The sequence below is a fragment of the Galeopterus variegatus genome, unplaced genomic scaffold, assembly GCF_000696425.1.
Source record: "Galeopterus variegatus unplaced genomic scaffold, G_variegatus-3.0.2 Scaffold14303, whole genome shotgun sequence".
Classification (NCBI taxonomy): domain Eukaryota; kingdom Metazoa; phylum Chordata; class Mammalia; order Dermoptera; family Cynocephalidae; genus Galeopterus; species Galeopterus variegatus.
Genome location: NW_007740414.1, coordinates 5984 through 23201, shown reverse-complemented (window position 1 = coordinate 23201; position 17218 = coordinate 5984). Strand labels below are relative to the sequence as shown.

The 17218-nt window shown below is 34.8% G+C and overlaps 1 protein-coding gene across 1 annotated transcript; it reads right to left on the bottom strand.

The window, feature by feature from the left end:
• Positions 1-8835: 8835 nt before the first annotated feature.
• Positions 8836-16949, bottom strand: LOC103581920 (islet cell autoantigen 1-like protein). Its single transcript, XM_008563630.1, has 4 exons — positions 16730-16949; positions 14238-14310; positions 10567-10690; positions 8836-9128 (listed from the first exon to the last, which is right to left on the bottom strand). Exons 1-4 carry the CDS (start codon positions 16889-16891, stop codon positions 8924-8926), a joined length of 564 nt encoding a protein of 187 aa, XP_008561852.1. The 5' UTR covers positions 16892-16949; the 3' UTR covers positions 8836-8923.
• Positions 16950-17218: the final 269 nt, after the last annotated feature.

Below are 17218 nucleotides of genomic sequence, written 5' to 3'. Positions count from 1 at the left end.
CAATGTCTTTCAATAGCAACCCTAAATTTAAATTGATTAAACTCCCCAGTCAAAAGATATAGACTGAATGATTGAATTAAAAAGCTATACCAAACCATAGGCTGTTTTCAAGAGACTTACCTCAACCGTAAAGACACAAACAGACTAATAGTGAAGGGATGGAAAAACATATGCTATGTAAATGGAAGCCAAACACAAGCAGGAGTAGCTATTCTTATATTGGGTAAAATAGACTTTCAATCAAAAACCATAAAAAGAGACAAAGAAGATCACTATATAATGATAAAGGGATTTACCCAGCAAGAAAACATACCAATCATAAATACATATGCATCCAACACCAGAGAACCCAGAGATATAAAGCAAACACTATTAGACCAAAAGAAAGAGATAGACCCCAATATGATAATAGCTGGGTACCTGAACACCCCTCTTTCAGCATTAGACAGAACATCTAGGCAACAAATCAACAGAGAAACAGGATTTAAACTACACTTTAGACCAGCTGGACTTGGCAGATATCTACAGAACATTCCTCCCAACAATATACATTCTTCTCATCAGCACATGAAACATTCTCCAGGATAGACCACAATTATGTCACAAATCAAGTCTCAACAAATTTTAAAAACTGAAATCATTTCAAGTATTTTTTCAGACTAAAATGGATTAAAACTGGAAGTCAATAACAAGTGAAACTCTGGACACTATACAAATACATGGAAATTAAACAGGCTTCTGAATGACCTATGTGTCCAAGAAGAAATTAAACAGCAAATCAAAAAATTTCTTGAAACTAATGAAAACAAAGACACATTATACCAAAACATGTGGAATACAGCAAAAGCAGTACTAAGAGGGAAGTTTATTGCAATAAATGCTTACATCAAAAGAACAGAATAGAAAGATTTTGAATAAACAACCTAACACTACACCTCAAATTACTAGAAAAATAAGAACAGTCCAACCCTAAAATTAGTAGTCAGGAAGAAATAATTAAGATCAGAGCAGAACTAAATGAAAGAGACCCCCCCAAAATACAAAAGATCAATGAGAAAAAAGTTGGTTTTTTGAGAAGATAAAGTCAACAAACCATTAGATAGGCTAAGTAAAAAAGAAGAGTGAAGACCCAAATAACTACTGATACCACAGAAATACAAAGAATCATAGTATAAACAACTAAACACCAACAAATTTGAAAACCTGGAGGAAATAGACAATACAAACTACTAAGACTGAACCAAGAAGAAATAGAAAATCTGAATATACTAAAGCAAGCAACAAGATTGCAGTAATCAGAAGTCTCCCAACAAATAAAAGCCCAGGACCAGATGGCTTTACTGCTGAATTCTACCCAACCTTTAAAGAGGAATTAAAACTAATCCTCTTCAATCTATTCCAGAAAGTTGAAACAGAGTCCATTCTCTCAAACTCATTCTATGAGACCAGCATCACATGGATACCCAAACCAGACAAAGATACAACAAAAAAAGAAAACTACAGACCAATATCCTTGATGAACACAGACACGAAGATCCTTAACAAAATATTAGCAATCAGAATACAGCAACACATGAAAAAAATTATACACTATGATCAAGTGGGATTCATCCCAGGGATACAAGGATGGCTCAACATAGGCAAATCAATAAATGTGATACACCACATCAACAAAATCAAAGACAAAAACAACAAGTAACAATTAGACACAGTAAAAGCATTTGAAAAAATCCAACATCCCTTCATGATAAAGACTCTCAGCAAATTAGGTATAGAAGGAAAGTATCTCAACACAATAAAAGCCATATATGACAAACCCACTGCCAATATCATCATGAATGGGGAAAAGTTGAAAGCTTTTTCCTTAAGTACAGGAACAAGACAAGGATGCTCATTCTCACTACTCCTATTTAACATAGTATTGGAAGTACTAGCCAAAACAATCAGGCAAGAGAAAGAAATAAAGGGCCTCCAGATTAGAAAAGATGGAGTGAAACTGTCCCTGTTTGCAGATGACATGACGAAATATGATTACATTGTGTAATGCTGAATATACGAATTATCCTGATTTAAGCATCATATATTGCACACAGGTATTGATATTCAATGCTGTATCCCATAGATATGTACAATCAATTATGTTTGAATTAAAAAAAAAAGGAAATTGAATGCAGATATAGTCATTATTCCCAGGGCATAACCTCACAATTGGTAATACTGGAGACTGTTCTTAATAAGTCTTTAAAGACACTTAAAAAGCAATACTATATTTGTTTGTAAATAACAACAAAAAAAATAAGCCTACAGAGCAAATAGATACTTATGACTTGGAATGAAATTTCCAGTGACAGTATAAGTATATGGTTTTTTAAACAACTTGGGTGGAAGAAAAGGTGAAGTGCTTGGGAATCTGTTAATTAACTCAAAAAGTAGCTCTCACAATGCTGAAGATGCATGAGAAGGTTTTGAATAAAACATTCGTGAAATGTGAGAACAAAGAAATTTACTAAATTAATATATTTCATGTAACATTTAAATGTCAGTAGATAAGTTAATAAGTTTAATTTATAACTAGATATTTGATCATTTATACTTAGGCATTTGATAATTTTAATTTATAACTAGACATTTCATATATGTTGATCCTAAAACACGGTTTTGAATAAAACATTCGTGAAATGTGAGAACAAAGAAATTTACTAAATTAATATATTTCATGTAACATTTAAATGTCAGTAGATAAGTTAATAAGTTTAATTTATAACTAGATATTTGATCATTTATACTTAGGCATTTGATAATTTTAATTTATAACTAGACATTTCATATATGTTGATCCTAAAACACTTATATATTAAAAAAAAAAAAAAAAAAAAAAAAAATGGTTTGGATTTCCCCATAGAGAAAATGGGGAAATGCCTTATATTTAGGACAACTTTCTATTCAGCAATATACGGTTTGTCAATGTTTGGGTCTTATTTCTGAGTTTGTTATTATACTTAGTGCAATCGGGTTAAAATGAGGATTAAATGGCAGGTCTGAAAGGAAGACAAAGGGAAGATGGAGTAAAAGGGAACAGGCAACATGAGGGATATACATGGCAAGAGCCCCTATTTTCAGGGAACCAGTCCCAGTCCCATTTGTGTTGTTTTGGAGACAGACTTTTAATAGCTTGTCTCACAGCTGCTGACACCTGTCCCTTTCTTCTCTCCAGTTGCCCCTTCTGGGAGTCACTAGAAGTACTCATGGTTCTTAAAACAAGGCTTGGTCTTCCAAATGACAGAATTGGGAGATCACATCAATCTGTTTGGTAGTCCTGTCATCTCCTTTGCTTGCCATGTTAGAAACTGAAAAAATATATAAGGCTTCAAAACAAATGTTTTGTAGTGTTGACTGAAAAACTGACATAGAAATAAGTATTCAGTAAGTCAGAGAAGAAAATTCTTTCACATATATCATATGATGGGTATCCAGGACTTCCATAACACAATACATAACTTTTGCCTGCTTACTTATCGAGGTTTCCAGTAAGAAAATTGCCTTCTATTTGTTCTTCCTTGTGGTCTTTGGTAAGCTTGCTTGGAGTGTCTTGGAGTTGCTAAGGATAAGACATTCAATGTTAAATAGATGGAAAGAATGTTTCTTTCTGCAAACAAAATGAGAATAAAAATTCTAAAGAACAATAAATAGGAATAGTCCTGAACTAAAGAGTGAGGGATATGGGAAATGTATGCTAAGGTAATTTGAATTTAGCCCCATATACTTGTTTGTCCTGGCTGCCTGTGGGAACTGCACACATTGTGATGTGGACTAGCCACGGGTTGGTTTAAAAACTTTGTGATAGGCCTAAAGAAGACAAACTGTGTTGCTAGTATGCATTGCAGTGCACTAAATAGAGCTGTAGATTTTCAACTTCAGTTTTGAGCAGAAACTGGATATCAAATTTGCCTAAATACAGAGTACACTACCCAGTGAAACATTTATTATAGAAAAAATAAAAACAAAACACAAACAACCTAATTCAAGGCCATCTTTTAGGCTAGAAGATGCCATGTCAGAAAATGGCTTAAAAATGTAGCCCAGAGCCCAGGAATGTACAGTTGCAAGATATGAACCCATCACAGATACCACATCCAGCTTGAGCAAACCAACTGGAAACATTTTTAAGCTTTACTGAAAATAAGGCAGATGGTAAGTTAAAAGGTACTGAAACCTAGCCTACCAGAACTGAAGAAATGATTATGGCAGTGTGACTCTGCTGGATAAACCATATGCAATGAAGGTGACAGAAAGATAGCAAATGTCAAAAGCATCATACATCAAAAAGGTGCCACAGAGGGCCGACCCCGTGGCTCACTCGGGAGAGTGCGGCGCTGGGAGCACAGTGGCGCTCCCGCTGCGGGTTCGGATCCTATATAGGGATGGCCGGTGCGCTCACTGGCTGAGCGTGGTGCGGGCGACACAAAGCCAAGGGTTCCAATCCCCTTACCGATCACACACACACACACACAAAAAGGTGCCACAGAGCACCTTTTACATGTGTGTGTTACAGAAAGAACTCATCTAAGACGTTAGTCTCATCAGCTGAAAATCCACATTCATAATGACCATAACTTGCATAATTTCGGTATCATGAACTACATTTGTGGCATCAGTATAAAAGTAAAACAAGGAATTTTTTCTTTAACTTCTAAAATTGTCAGGTAAGTAATCAGGTCATTTTGAGAACACATGACCACTTTCATTATTTGTTCTTTTCTTACCTCCTTTGCATTTTAATTTTCTTTTCAATTTCTCTCTCTTTTTTGTTTGCTATCCTACTAATATCTTGAGCCTGCCAGCAGTCTTCTCCTGTATTTTAGTGTTGCTGGAAGCATTTGGAATCAGACAAGTCTTGATTCTTGTCTAAAGGAGTGCAGAAAAATGTTTCCCAATGTTTTATAAATTTGAAATTAGGCTTAGGAAAAAATGGTTTTGATGTTATCACCCAAATGAGGGTTAATACATCTAAAAAAGAGAACATGGAAAGAAATGTACCTTGAGAGCTACAAAATCATATGGATGAAAGCCAATACGGGCCTCATGGATTTGGGACATCACTCGAGCTGTTTTCTCCCAAAATCCAAGCAGTGTTCTCTGCAGAAAAAGAAAAGGTAACAATACAGTTCTGGTTTCCCTCCATGATTTTTTCAGTGCTATATTTCCTCACTAGTGTAGTAATTAAATAGTTCCCAAATAATAAGCAGGAACTAAATTCAATTTTCAAAGATTAGGGAAGCAGAAAGCACTATAAACAATAATTATGCATAAGAATCGGTTGGCATCTGTGTCTGCATGTATGTTTGCCTATTTGTATACAGCACTGGAATGCATTCTGGAGCCACCTAGAGAGTGACTACAGCTAAGAGAAAGAAAACTGATGGATTAGAACACCTGAAGAGTCCAAAAGAGAAATGTTAAAAGCATGAAAAAACCAATCTCTGTTAAAGGAGGGGCATATGTATAATCTTTACACTGCGAAGCACATTTAAGCATTTTTTAATAGGAGAAAAGTAATATTTACCACTAAATTTGTCCTTTCATCTGGGGTTCAAGAAAGACTTGCCAAAAAATGTGTTCTCAAGCTAGCTGAAGTAATTGGAAATTTTCCTTGCTGCTTCAAAATTCCTATTCTAAGTGAGGGGGATGAGTGGAGAAAATAAAGGAGAATTGAAGTAACAGCAATTGTGTTTCAGGTGTTATGTTGCACAGACGGTCATATACTTTTATTTTCCAGTGCATCCTTTCTTGATTCCTAAATCCCATGGATGAGTGGAGAAAATAAAGGAGAATTGAAGTAACAGCAATTGTGTTTCAGGTGTTATGTTACACAGACGGTCATATACTTTTATTTTCCAGTGCATCCTTTCTTGATTCCTAAATTCCACAGTACTGAACTGAACTAGGTAAGATTCCCTAAAAGCAGCAGTGAATGTCCACTTCCTTTAGTTTATTACTCTTATATAAGTATAGTTTATTCTACTATTTTGCTATTTATAAATATATGTTAAAATCAGTAACTGCCACTTAACATCTAACTTATTCATTGTATGTTATTTATGTGTAATTTGAGGTAACATAAGCACAAGTGAGAATTCTGAGGTTAAAGTGGTGTAGGATGGTAAACTGACACAATAAAAAGAACATATGATTTAGAATTAGAAAACTTAGGTTTTTAAACTCAACATTGCCATTTTCTTTAATTCTCATAGGTTTCACTTTCCTCATTCATAAAATGATAGAAAAGTCTTCAAACATTTTCAGGCCATAGCATCTTTGCTTCAATGAAATTGTATGTAGAAGTTCAAATCCAGAAGTGGAACAGCTCCTGGTGAACTAGAGCTAATGGACCTTGGGTTTTGCCTCCTCAACAAAAAGGGGAACCTTTCAACTTCATATGATCCCTAAGTCTCTCTCTCCTAGAATGTCAAAGAGAATAGAGTGAAGCTACAGGCGTAGACAATCCATGGTCTCTTTCAGTTTAGAACTCTATGCTTATCTCACTGTCAAGACATCAGTTGGTCAAGTATGGCAGAGTCAAAGGAATCTGATCAATTATATAATTTTTGCGACCTTTAGACAACTTTTAAAAAGGAATCTCACCACTCATCTTTACTGCAAGGACATGTTGACCATGGAGGTGGGTACCTGGTAGATAGTGAGTGAGTGAGATAACATATTGCAGCGACTAGCTCCAAGTAAATCCACTTTTTGACAAACATCCATCTTTAACTTGTCAAAAGAAGCCTTGCTATTTCTCACTTGGATCTGAACCTGCAACCACAAAAATGTCAATTATTATTACAAATAATACAGATATAAATATAGCATACATGTTCATAATAAACATTTTCAGACACATGAAATTGTAATAAAGACGACTAAACCATTCCCTGTATTATTAATACTTCATGATTAATAAGGAAGATTTTGGCCATATTTAGTAATTGTAGGAAATTCTTTCCAGTAGATATCTTTATGCTGAGAAAGTATGAGATAATAGGTGGAAAGTATAGGGTAAAGAAGGAAAAAAAAAAGTATTTCAAATAAAAAAACACCAAAACTACTCATGGATAGTATTAAGAGCAGAGCAGAAGAACAAATGGAAAGGGGATCTGGTTAAAATGTTGAGAAGCACTAATAATATTTCTGAAGCATGAAAATATTTATAAATTTAAATATAGGCCTATTATATTTCTTAGATATATGACAAGTCACATGCCATCAAGTAGTGTGAATACTCAACTTTTAAATAGATTTGTACTACAAATATTTATAAGGTATCTATTACATGCAAGCGGCATTATTCTAGGCAGTAGGTTAGTGTGGTGAGCAAAACAGAGTTGTCCCCAGCATCCCCGGGTAGGGAGGCACACACACAAAATAAGTAAATAAATATACAAGATAATGTCAGGTTGCAAAGATAGCAAATGAGTGAACCATTATTTTAATGAAATGACCAGAGAAGTCCTTGGTGAGATCATGCGTGGTGTCTGAACTGGGACTGAAAGACGGTGAGCAGGCCATGTTAAAACCCTGGAGAGGGCATTCCAGAACCAAAGAGAAGCAAGAAAAAAGGTCCTGGGAGCAGGAAGGAGGTGAAGAGCTTATCATGTTTGCAGAAAAGGAAGGAATAGGGTAGAGCATATCCTTCCTGGAACACATGAAGGAAGTACAGGATGAGGCTGCGGAGAGACCAGGAATCAGACCATACAGGGTTTTTTGGGGTCTGAAAAGGGATTCAAATCATATTTTTTTTTAATTGAGGTGAAAGTCAAATAACATACAATTAACCACTTTAAAGTGTACAATTTCAGTGGCATTTGCAATGCTGTATAGCCACTCCCTTGGATTGTATTCTAATTGTCAAGGACTATAAAGGGGATGGGATGAGAGGTTGCTGTGGCCTGGGACCGGATGTTCACCTACTTTACAGGGCTGTTGGGAGTAATCAGTGATGCAAACTACTTACAATACCTGCTCCATCAATTTTAAATATTATAATTTTTATTATAGATTCTCTAAATATTTATGAAATGAGTAGAACCCTTATGTAAAACTGAGTTAATAATAATAGATCAGTATTGGTTCATAACTATAACAAATGTACCACACTAATGGAACATGCTAATAATAGGAGAAACTGGGCAGGGGGTATGGGAACTATATGTATTTTCTGCTCAATTTCTCTATAAAACTAAACTGTCTAAAAGTCTATATCTTAGGGGAAAAAAGATATAAATGAGTGAATGGATTTTATTATTCATATATGGTAAATTTAGGGGATATCATTTATAAAAGGAATTTATTTAGCAAAATCATATGTCCATATATAGATAGTTGCTTACAAAGTTTGTGGTCAAACTGTGTATCGTGGCAGAATGAAAAATTTGATAACCTTCATTTTTCTTTAATAATCATTTTACATGAATTTTTTACTAAGTTACATTTTTTCCTCAGTAATAAATTATTTTCTTCCTGCAAACAAATCTCAAAAGTCCAAGTAAGCAACATTTAAAGAGTAGTTAGCTCTATTATAAGGGGGATAAAAAAATTAATTAAAAAGGGTGATGGGGTGGGCATGCCACCCAAGGAGTAAAAATAAAAGTGTGACAACCATTTATATTTCCAAACAATAGCAACATTTAAAGAGTAGTTAGCTCTATTATAAGGGGGATAAAAAAATTAATTAAAAAGGGGGATGGGGTGGGCATGCCACCCAAGGAGTAAAAATAAAAGTGTGACAACCATTTATATTTCCAAACAATCAAGAATTTATAATAAAAAATATTTTTCAAAACTGTCTGACATTTATGATGTTGATTAAATTATTTTGTAGCAATTCTACATTTTATGTTATCAAGAAAAGGAAAAGGATATGTCTTCATACTTTTCTGAACTTTTCCATTTGTCTTACGGTGTCCGGGTCCAGTTCTTGGGATACGTCTTTCATCCATAGCAGAGCTCCTCTGTATTCTGTGCGCGCCTGCTCCATCCGATTAATTGTCATCAAGGTATCAGATACGGCCCTTTGACTGAATGTTGCTACTTCTTGCTTAAGACGTGACAGGGGAGTACACAGGGCCAATCTAAAGGCAGAGAGGTAAAAATCAGAGAGTTGTACGTCCCATAAGCAAAACAAAACAAAGGTTTAAACCAATCATAAACCATATTTGCTATCAATATGAGTCTACAATATGAAATTATTAAGATGCCTAACGAGATTTAGAAAGCAAATAAAAGGGCCGGCCTGGGGCTCACTTGGGAGAGTGTGGTGCTGATAACACCAAGGCCATGGGTTCGGATCCCTATATAGGGCTGGCCAGTTTGCTCACTGGCTGAGCGTGGTGCTGACAACACCAAGTCAAGGGTCAAGATCCCCTTACCGGTCATCTTTAAAAAAAAAAAAGAAAGAAACAAAAGCAAAGAAAGATCATACAGTCAACTTTGAATTATTAATAAAGATGTGTCTATACCTACTCCTTTTATACTTCAGGAAATATACCATTTCTGCAACATTTTGGAGGTTGATCCTTGTGTACACAACCCACCAAGCAAATCTGCCATTTAGAAAAGAGTTCCTAGGGTAACAGAAACTGCATTCATAAAGCATAATCCAGTTAACAGAAATGCTGTCATTTCACAAGTTTAGGAAAAAACCTGGGTTTAGAAGAACAACAAAATGCTAGAAGAACTAACGAGTATGACCGTCTTAGCAGCTGACGAGGAGGACAAGAAAGCAAGCATTTAAGAAACACAGATCAAATCCAACTCCTGTGCTCTGACTTTGACTTTATGGCATTGGAGGACCCTGAGTCTCTCTGTGACTTCCCTCAAGATGCACTGATGTGGCATTTCAAAATAAAGCCACTTAAAGTGGACATCACCATTAAGGGTCTGATAAGGCCTGTTTTTATTTGTCTTCTGACATGCAAAGTTTTAGGCTGTACTTACTAATTACAGGAGATTCTTTGCAGCAGGTATCTTTATGCTAAAAAATTGTGCAATAATAAATGGAAAATATGTAATTAAGAAAAAAAACTGCTTCCACTTAAAAGGAAAAGTTCTAATGTATCCACAGATAGTACAGTATCAAAAAAAGTGAAAAAAAGTGTCTGGCCAGCTAGCTAGCACAGTGCTGATAACACCAAGGTCCAGGGTTTGATCCCTGTATTGGCCAGCCACCAAAAAAAAAAAAGTGAAAAAAATGGAAATATGCATATTTAAAATATTAGCTATTCTGTGACTCCGTTTCATTAAACCATTTAAGAAATATAAATACAGGCCTAAAGGCTATTTCTAAGAATTAAGCAATCAAGAAGATCAATTTTTAAATAATTGTTTTGAAAACAAAATTAATAATTAAGAGTTAGGCATCAAAATAATTATACACTGCAATATATTTCTCTTTTCTTTAATCCTTTATTGGAATGATCAGTGACCTTTACCAATATACAAATTTAAGTACGTATGTCAAAACTGTCATGTTGACTACAGACTTAAGGATAATGAAAAACTGTGATAAACCTTTGCTTGGCTGAAGAACAGAGTGCCTTGCCAGTGGCATCCATCATTTTGCCAGCTTGAGTTGCATCCAGTTCTGCTTGAAATTTTAAAAAGAGCCCTAGCTCATTTTCTTCCTCTGATATAACTAGAAAAAAATTACAGTATAGTTAATTGTTTCATTTCATCATTTGTTTAAAACACATATAAAAGGGCCGGCCTGCGGCTCACTTGGGAGAGTGCAGTGCTGATAACATAAAGGCCATGGGTTCGGATCCCTATATAAGGATGGCCGGTTTGCTCACTGGCTGAGTGCGGTGCTGACAAAACCAAGCCAAGGGTCGAGATCCCCTTACCGGTCATCTTTTAAAAAAATAAATAAATAAAACACATAAAACTCAAATTTTCACAGCAATAACTCTCTATACTAAGAATTACTTGCGGGGGGAGAAGAGAGACTTATTTTTTAAATGTAAGTTCATGGGCTCTATTTCTAGAGATTCTGATTTTATAGGTCGGGTGATCTGCTTATCCATAAATACTCCAGAGGTTTTGATGCAGTGAATTCACAGACATCGCTTTGGGAAAGACTGATTTTTCGTGACCAAAAAAAAAAAAAAAAACCCACAAAAACAAAAACCCCAAACTACAAAATAAAACAAAACCACAAAGGACGCATTTTCAAACGTGCAGAAATGCATTTTAGAATCACTGCCTCTTACAAGGTATTTGTTTCCTATTTAAACTTGTTAACCTATTCTTGACTTCCATCCTGGCTTCAGTTTCCTATGCTTATTACCCGGACCCACAAATGTCCACAGTTGTGCTGCAGAAACCCTAAAAGTTGTCATCCAGTGCACTGCAACTCAGACTGTGGGCCATGGACCAGCATTGGTACAGAATCGTCTGTTACCAGCCTGTGACAAGATAAGAAACTGAGAATAACTGCATAGAGACTTTACTAATTTGACTGAGCATTTCTTGTATGTCAAATCTAATAACTTTAAAAAGTGAGCTTATATTTTGCATGTCTTTTTTATTTCACTTTTCTAAAAATTCATTTTTATTATATTTTACAAAAGTGTTCACTTTACAACAGATTGGAAGTAAGCCACAAAACAAAAACTGGTCCTTCACCACAGAGTTTTTGAAACACTAATCAACCCTTTAACCACAATAAGACTAATGGGGCAGGGGGAACCCATAAAGTGTCAAGTGTAAGCTTAAAGTGAACAAAATGACAGCACATGTCATTGCTACTTTCACCCTAGTTCACTGATAGAAAAACTGAAGCAGCAAAGGAACTCGGCTTCTCACTTGCTGGCTCCCCACTCCCTTTGCTCCTCCTTGTTGTGCCCACAAGAGTGACCCAAGGAGAACATGACAGTGTTACGAAGAGGGTGTCTACACCTTCTGTAGTGTCATCTTTAATAAAACCATGTGCTATATTATGAACAACTAACCTGGTCTAAAGTGGACAGGATTCGGGGAGTCATGTTAATTTACTATTCTGATTACTTGAAAGATGCACAGATGACATATTTCCTTTGAGTCAGAACTTCATACAATATGCCTCAATGAAAACTACTAGAGAAAATATTCATCTGTGCATGATGATTCAGAAAGCCTTCTGAGAACTTGGAATACTTCATTATCAGGTATCAGGCAAATGTGAATCATCACTTTGATAAAGCCTTGCCTTTATCGACACAGAAAGGGCCAGGGATGAGGATGAAACTGTGCTGCTTCTGTGTCGGGACCTGCTGGCCCCAGATCTACAGAGACCCCACTCCACTGTGTTCTCCCCTCAGTCAAGTGATTCCCATAGAGACTTATAATGCCATACTAATCTACTGCATTTGTCTGATGCTACGTCCAACAGAAGACGTATTAATACAACAGTCTTCAAAAAAGCACATATTTACATACAGTCTTGAAGAGGAAGTACATCATGAAATCTATATATGTGTATCTCTTCCTTATCCCGAAATGTTCTGTTAGAGTGCTAAAAAGATCTAGCGATTTCAGGACAAAATGCAGGACATTTCCATTTCTATCACAGGACTCTCCTGGTCCAAGGGTTGTGATGGCCTTTCACTGCTTGGTACAGTATTTATGGTCCTTAGCAATCTGACCCCAGACTTCCTTTGTTCCTTTATCTCCCCCACCCTCTGCCCATTAGTCTCAATTACAAACTCTTCTGCCCATTTAGGCTGTTCTCATTCTTTAGCTCATTCCCTGGACTCCAAATCTCTTCTTTTCTCCACATATTCAACTTTGATAAATCCTTTAAGTTTTATCTCTGTTTCCATCTATGGAGTCGCCTTTACCAACTACTCTAATCCACAGTTATCTTTCACTCCTAGGCATTTAGGGTTCAATCGATATCACTGTTCTGAACAAAATGATATACTATTTGTATCATCTATTATTTTGTTACAAAAAGTTGTTTCTCCATCTATTTCCTTGGGAAAAGCATATAGCCTTGCTCATGGAAGGAACTCGAAAAATTACTTGAGTAATCATGCTTCTTTAATGAGGTAATATATGAGCTTTGACCATAAAGTGATTAATTTATATAGCTTCACAAGAAAATCATTCATTCACTGAGCAAATATTTAAGCACTAACTATGTGCTAGATATTGCTTCTAGGCTTCAGGGACACAGAAATAAACAAAATGGACAAATTCCTGTCCTTGAGGAGAGCATATTGTAGTGGTGGGAAGAAAAATAATAGATAAAATATATAGAATGTTGAATATTGTTCAGTGGACAAGGAATTATGAGGGTGAAAGGTACTGTATTTTAGATATGGGGTTCACAGAAGGCCTCATTTAAAATATGACAGTTGACCAAATACCTACAGGAAGATAGGGAGCCCACTATGTAGATATGACTACTGTGAAAGAGATCCATATGGCTGTAGAAGAGAGGGTTTTAGGAGATGCAATCAGAGAGGTAACCAGGATCAGGGAGGTAGCCACGTCCTCTAGGCCACTGTAATTAAAGCAGAAGAAATCCAAATATTGAGTTCTAACACGAAGAGGTCAAGGAGAAAGACGAATCCAGCAAAGGCAGGACGCTGAGAAGGAATGAAGTTTAGGAGGAAAACCAAGGAAGTGTAGCATCTGGAAGCCAAGTAAAGAAAGTGTATCGAGGAAGAGGGAACAGTCAGCTGTGTTAAAATAATGTGATAAGCCAAATAAAAGCTGGGAATTGGTCACTGGACTTAGCTCTCCATGACTTTGACAGGAGAAATTTCGTGAAGTGGTGGGGATGAAAACTTGATTGGAGTGAGTACAAGAGAAAATAAAAGGAAAGCAATGGAGACCATGCATACAGATAATTATGTCAAATTTTTCTGTAAAGAGAAATGGGACGTTAACTGCAAGAGTAAATGGGGGTGAAGAGAGAGTTTTTAAGTGAAAACAAACCCACTTGAGACTCTGGGCAGGAAAACTGAACATCAGTAAAATGAATCTGTCAGATGATTTGATGAAATGAGGAAGGAAGAGATAGATACAGAGGGATTTTGAGAACGGGTCACTATAAATATTCATATTTTGCCATAAGAAACTATTTTAAAAATAGGTCAATAAACTATTACTTTTACCTTAAATCTTTCATTTTCAAAACCAAAAACTAATATTTACTTTAAATGGGAGTTACCAGATAGATATCTATGATTTCATACCATTGAGTCTTAGCTGATATTTCTCGACTATCTTCAGAAGTTCAGTACATGTCTCTTGAATGGAGTGAAAAACCTTGAAATATAAATTTTATTAGGATAAGAACTTTAAACAAACATAAAATAACTTTTATTAGCACTTCAAAAGCAGAACATTTTCTAAGTATTAGGTCTATTTTATAAATATTATGTCTATTTTCCTTGGCTGTGACATACTTCAGTTTTGCTTTTACTTCTGACGTAGAAAGCACTTTTAGATTTCCCCCATGAGGGTTGGAAAAAATGGTGATAAATACATCGGAGCGAATAAAAAACTATACTACTGGAGTCTGTCCTCCCCTCAGTAACAAACTATCTAAATAGCAAACAGGTAAATCTGTTATAAACTGCATCAAATATTACCAACCACACATGAAAGGAGTATAGATAACCTTAGAGAGTGTTAACTCTTAGTTTGGCTTTTCTCCAATATTGCTGTAAACAAAATAGGTCAGTAGATTTCCTATAAAAAATGATGTATTACAACATCAAATATAAATTACTTTTACATTGTTTTTGTTTGAAATTTCCCATGAACATTAATCTCTTCATTATTACTGTTGCTCATGCTAACAGAAAAGAAATAAAATATTCAGTAGACTCTCATTTCAAAATTAAGCAAATGAAAACCTGAGATGAGGACACATACACATGACATAACTTTTCACACATATCTATAAATCAAGGTTTTCCCAGGTAAACAAGCCAGCATAGGTTTAAGAGTGCAGCCTCTTTTTCACAAAGTCCTATGCTGAAGAATTTTTATGAGACTTAGTTGAAAAAGACACTATTTTATTAAGTACTAACCCTTTGATTATCAAATAAATTCCCAATATCATCAAAAAGCCTGAATATTCTATCTCTGAAATAGTTTTACTGTTCTCTTGATGCTTGATCAAACCTAAAGAATATTGATAATAAGCACTAAAATCTCAGTGGAGGAGCAACTATCAATTTTCTATATAAGTTTAGATGTGTTTGACTTGCGTTTGGTATCTGAATTTGGCAATTTAAAAAGCTATTTTAAATGCTTATGTTAGAAGATTAGAATTGAATACAAAAAAATGTCCCAGGAGAATGAAATGATTATGGTTGATTTTTTCCCCCCACGGGTCTTTGCAAAATTTATGTACTATTGCTTTTTTATTTTTACAGTGAAAATATTTCTCACTCTTGGGTTAAAAAGCTATTTTAAATGCTTATGTTAGAAGATTAGAATTGAATACAAAAAAATGTCCCAAGAGAATGAAATGATTATGGTTGATTTTTTTCCCCCACGGGTCTTTGCAAAATTTATGTACTATTGCTTTTTTATTTTTACAGTGAAAATATTTCTCACTCTTGGAAAAAAAAAAGTATAAATGTAGGAGAAAGTTTTTGGTTGATTCCAAATATTTGTCTAACAAATAAATTACACTGAATATAAAATATGTCACCCATATATTACCTAGCAATGTAAAACAATACAAAAACATCCACTTCTGTAGAAACATGTGGAAACAGTCACAAGTTCCCTTAGCGTTAAAATATACACTGCTTATAATTATAATGTCCCTTCATTTTTCCACGTTTGTCAATGAATTGTAAGAGGAATACTTTTCAACACAAGTAGTAAAAAGTTTGTTAATTTGCTCTATTTTTGGAGCGCCGCCGCGCTTCCCAAGCGGCGCACCATCCAGTGCGCCACCGGGCCGGCCCGGAAATGACAGTTTTTTACAGAATAAAAATACTTAATATTCAAGACCTATTTAATTAAATCTATATTTTAAAGAATCCCAACATAATGATTATATTCCAATCATAACAGAACCTATGCTTGGAACTAACTGTAAGAGTTATCCTAAATCAGTATACATATGTGGAATTAGTAAATCTGCATTTAAAATTCCATACTTTTTCATTAACTTATTAGTTTAACTAATTAAAAGTAAAAACATTTACAGGTTTAAGTTATTCATGATAATTATTCCTTTTATTTAAAATAAAAAAGAGCCAAAAAAGACATTATGAAATACTTCAATAACTTTATCCCTTAATAATAGAAACAAAAACTCTTAACTTATCCTCATTCACTATTTTATTTCAATTAATTTATTTCAGTGAGGTATAAGACTTTAAAGTACCATAAAATATTATGACATGATATATTATGAGTATATAGTCCCAACTGGGAATTTAATTATTCATTAATATTTAGCTTAACTATAATATGTGTGCCAGTGAAATTACCTAATTCATGATTTATCTAATCAGTAGATATCAGTTCTGCAATTTCTCAATTTGTAAGAATTGTGATCTCTTATCTAGAAACTCAGATTGACAGTTAGATACAACTAACAGTCTATTATCAAACTTGCCTTTATCTCCATAAGCTTTTTGGTATGAAAGTTTGCCATAGTCCCCTTTGAAGTCCCAAATACTGAGTTATGTACAATACACAAAATCCTCAAATGTACCTCAAGTTTAGCATCTAGTTCAGCATCAGATGCCACAACGTGCTCATCCTCTTTTTTTCCTGTTGCTTTGATAAAGACCTGTTTAGTTTTCCAGTATTTCTTTTGCATTCTGTTGACTACTGACTGGTTATCTTCTGGTCTGGGTTGCCCAAAGGAATCCATGAAGTAACTACAATGAATAAAATAAAATTAAACTTCTTGAAAAATCTTCTCAATAATAAATATCTATTTTGCTAGTCAATATTTAATCTCATTGACAACCTGAAAATGTCACTAGAGTATTATTGTTCACTGCCAAACATGCTAATACTTGCTTTTATATGGTATAAATTCATATTATAATTACAACTTGCACAAGAAGCAGGCAAAAAAGATTAATGATACTTATAGTAATTTCAGGTAGGTGACAAAGGTGATAAAACTGTTATGATTTTTTGATTATGGCTGGAAATAGTTTCACTTTATTTGACCAATCTCTATTTGTAGACA

What these genes read in the sequence shown, in the direction of transcription:
- LOC103581920 (XM_008563630.1), bottom strand. Translation starts at nt 16,891, where the DNA reads ATGGATTCCTTTGGGCAACCCAGACCAGAAGATAACCAGTCAGTAGTC. An exon ending in AACTAGATGCTAAACTTGAG is followed by an intron (nt 14,311 to 16,729) that starts GTACATTTGAGG and finishes TTATATTTCAAG; the next exon opens with GTTTTTCACTCCATTCAAGA. An exon ending in TGTTCTTCAGCCAAGCAAAG is followed by an intron (nt 9,129 to 10,566) that starts GTTTATCACAGT and finishes CTCTGCCTTTAG; the next exon opens with ATTGGCCCTGTGTACTCCCC.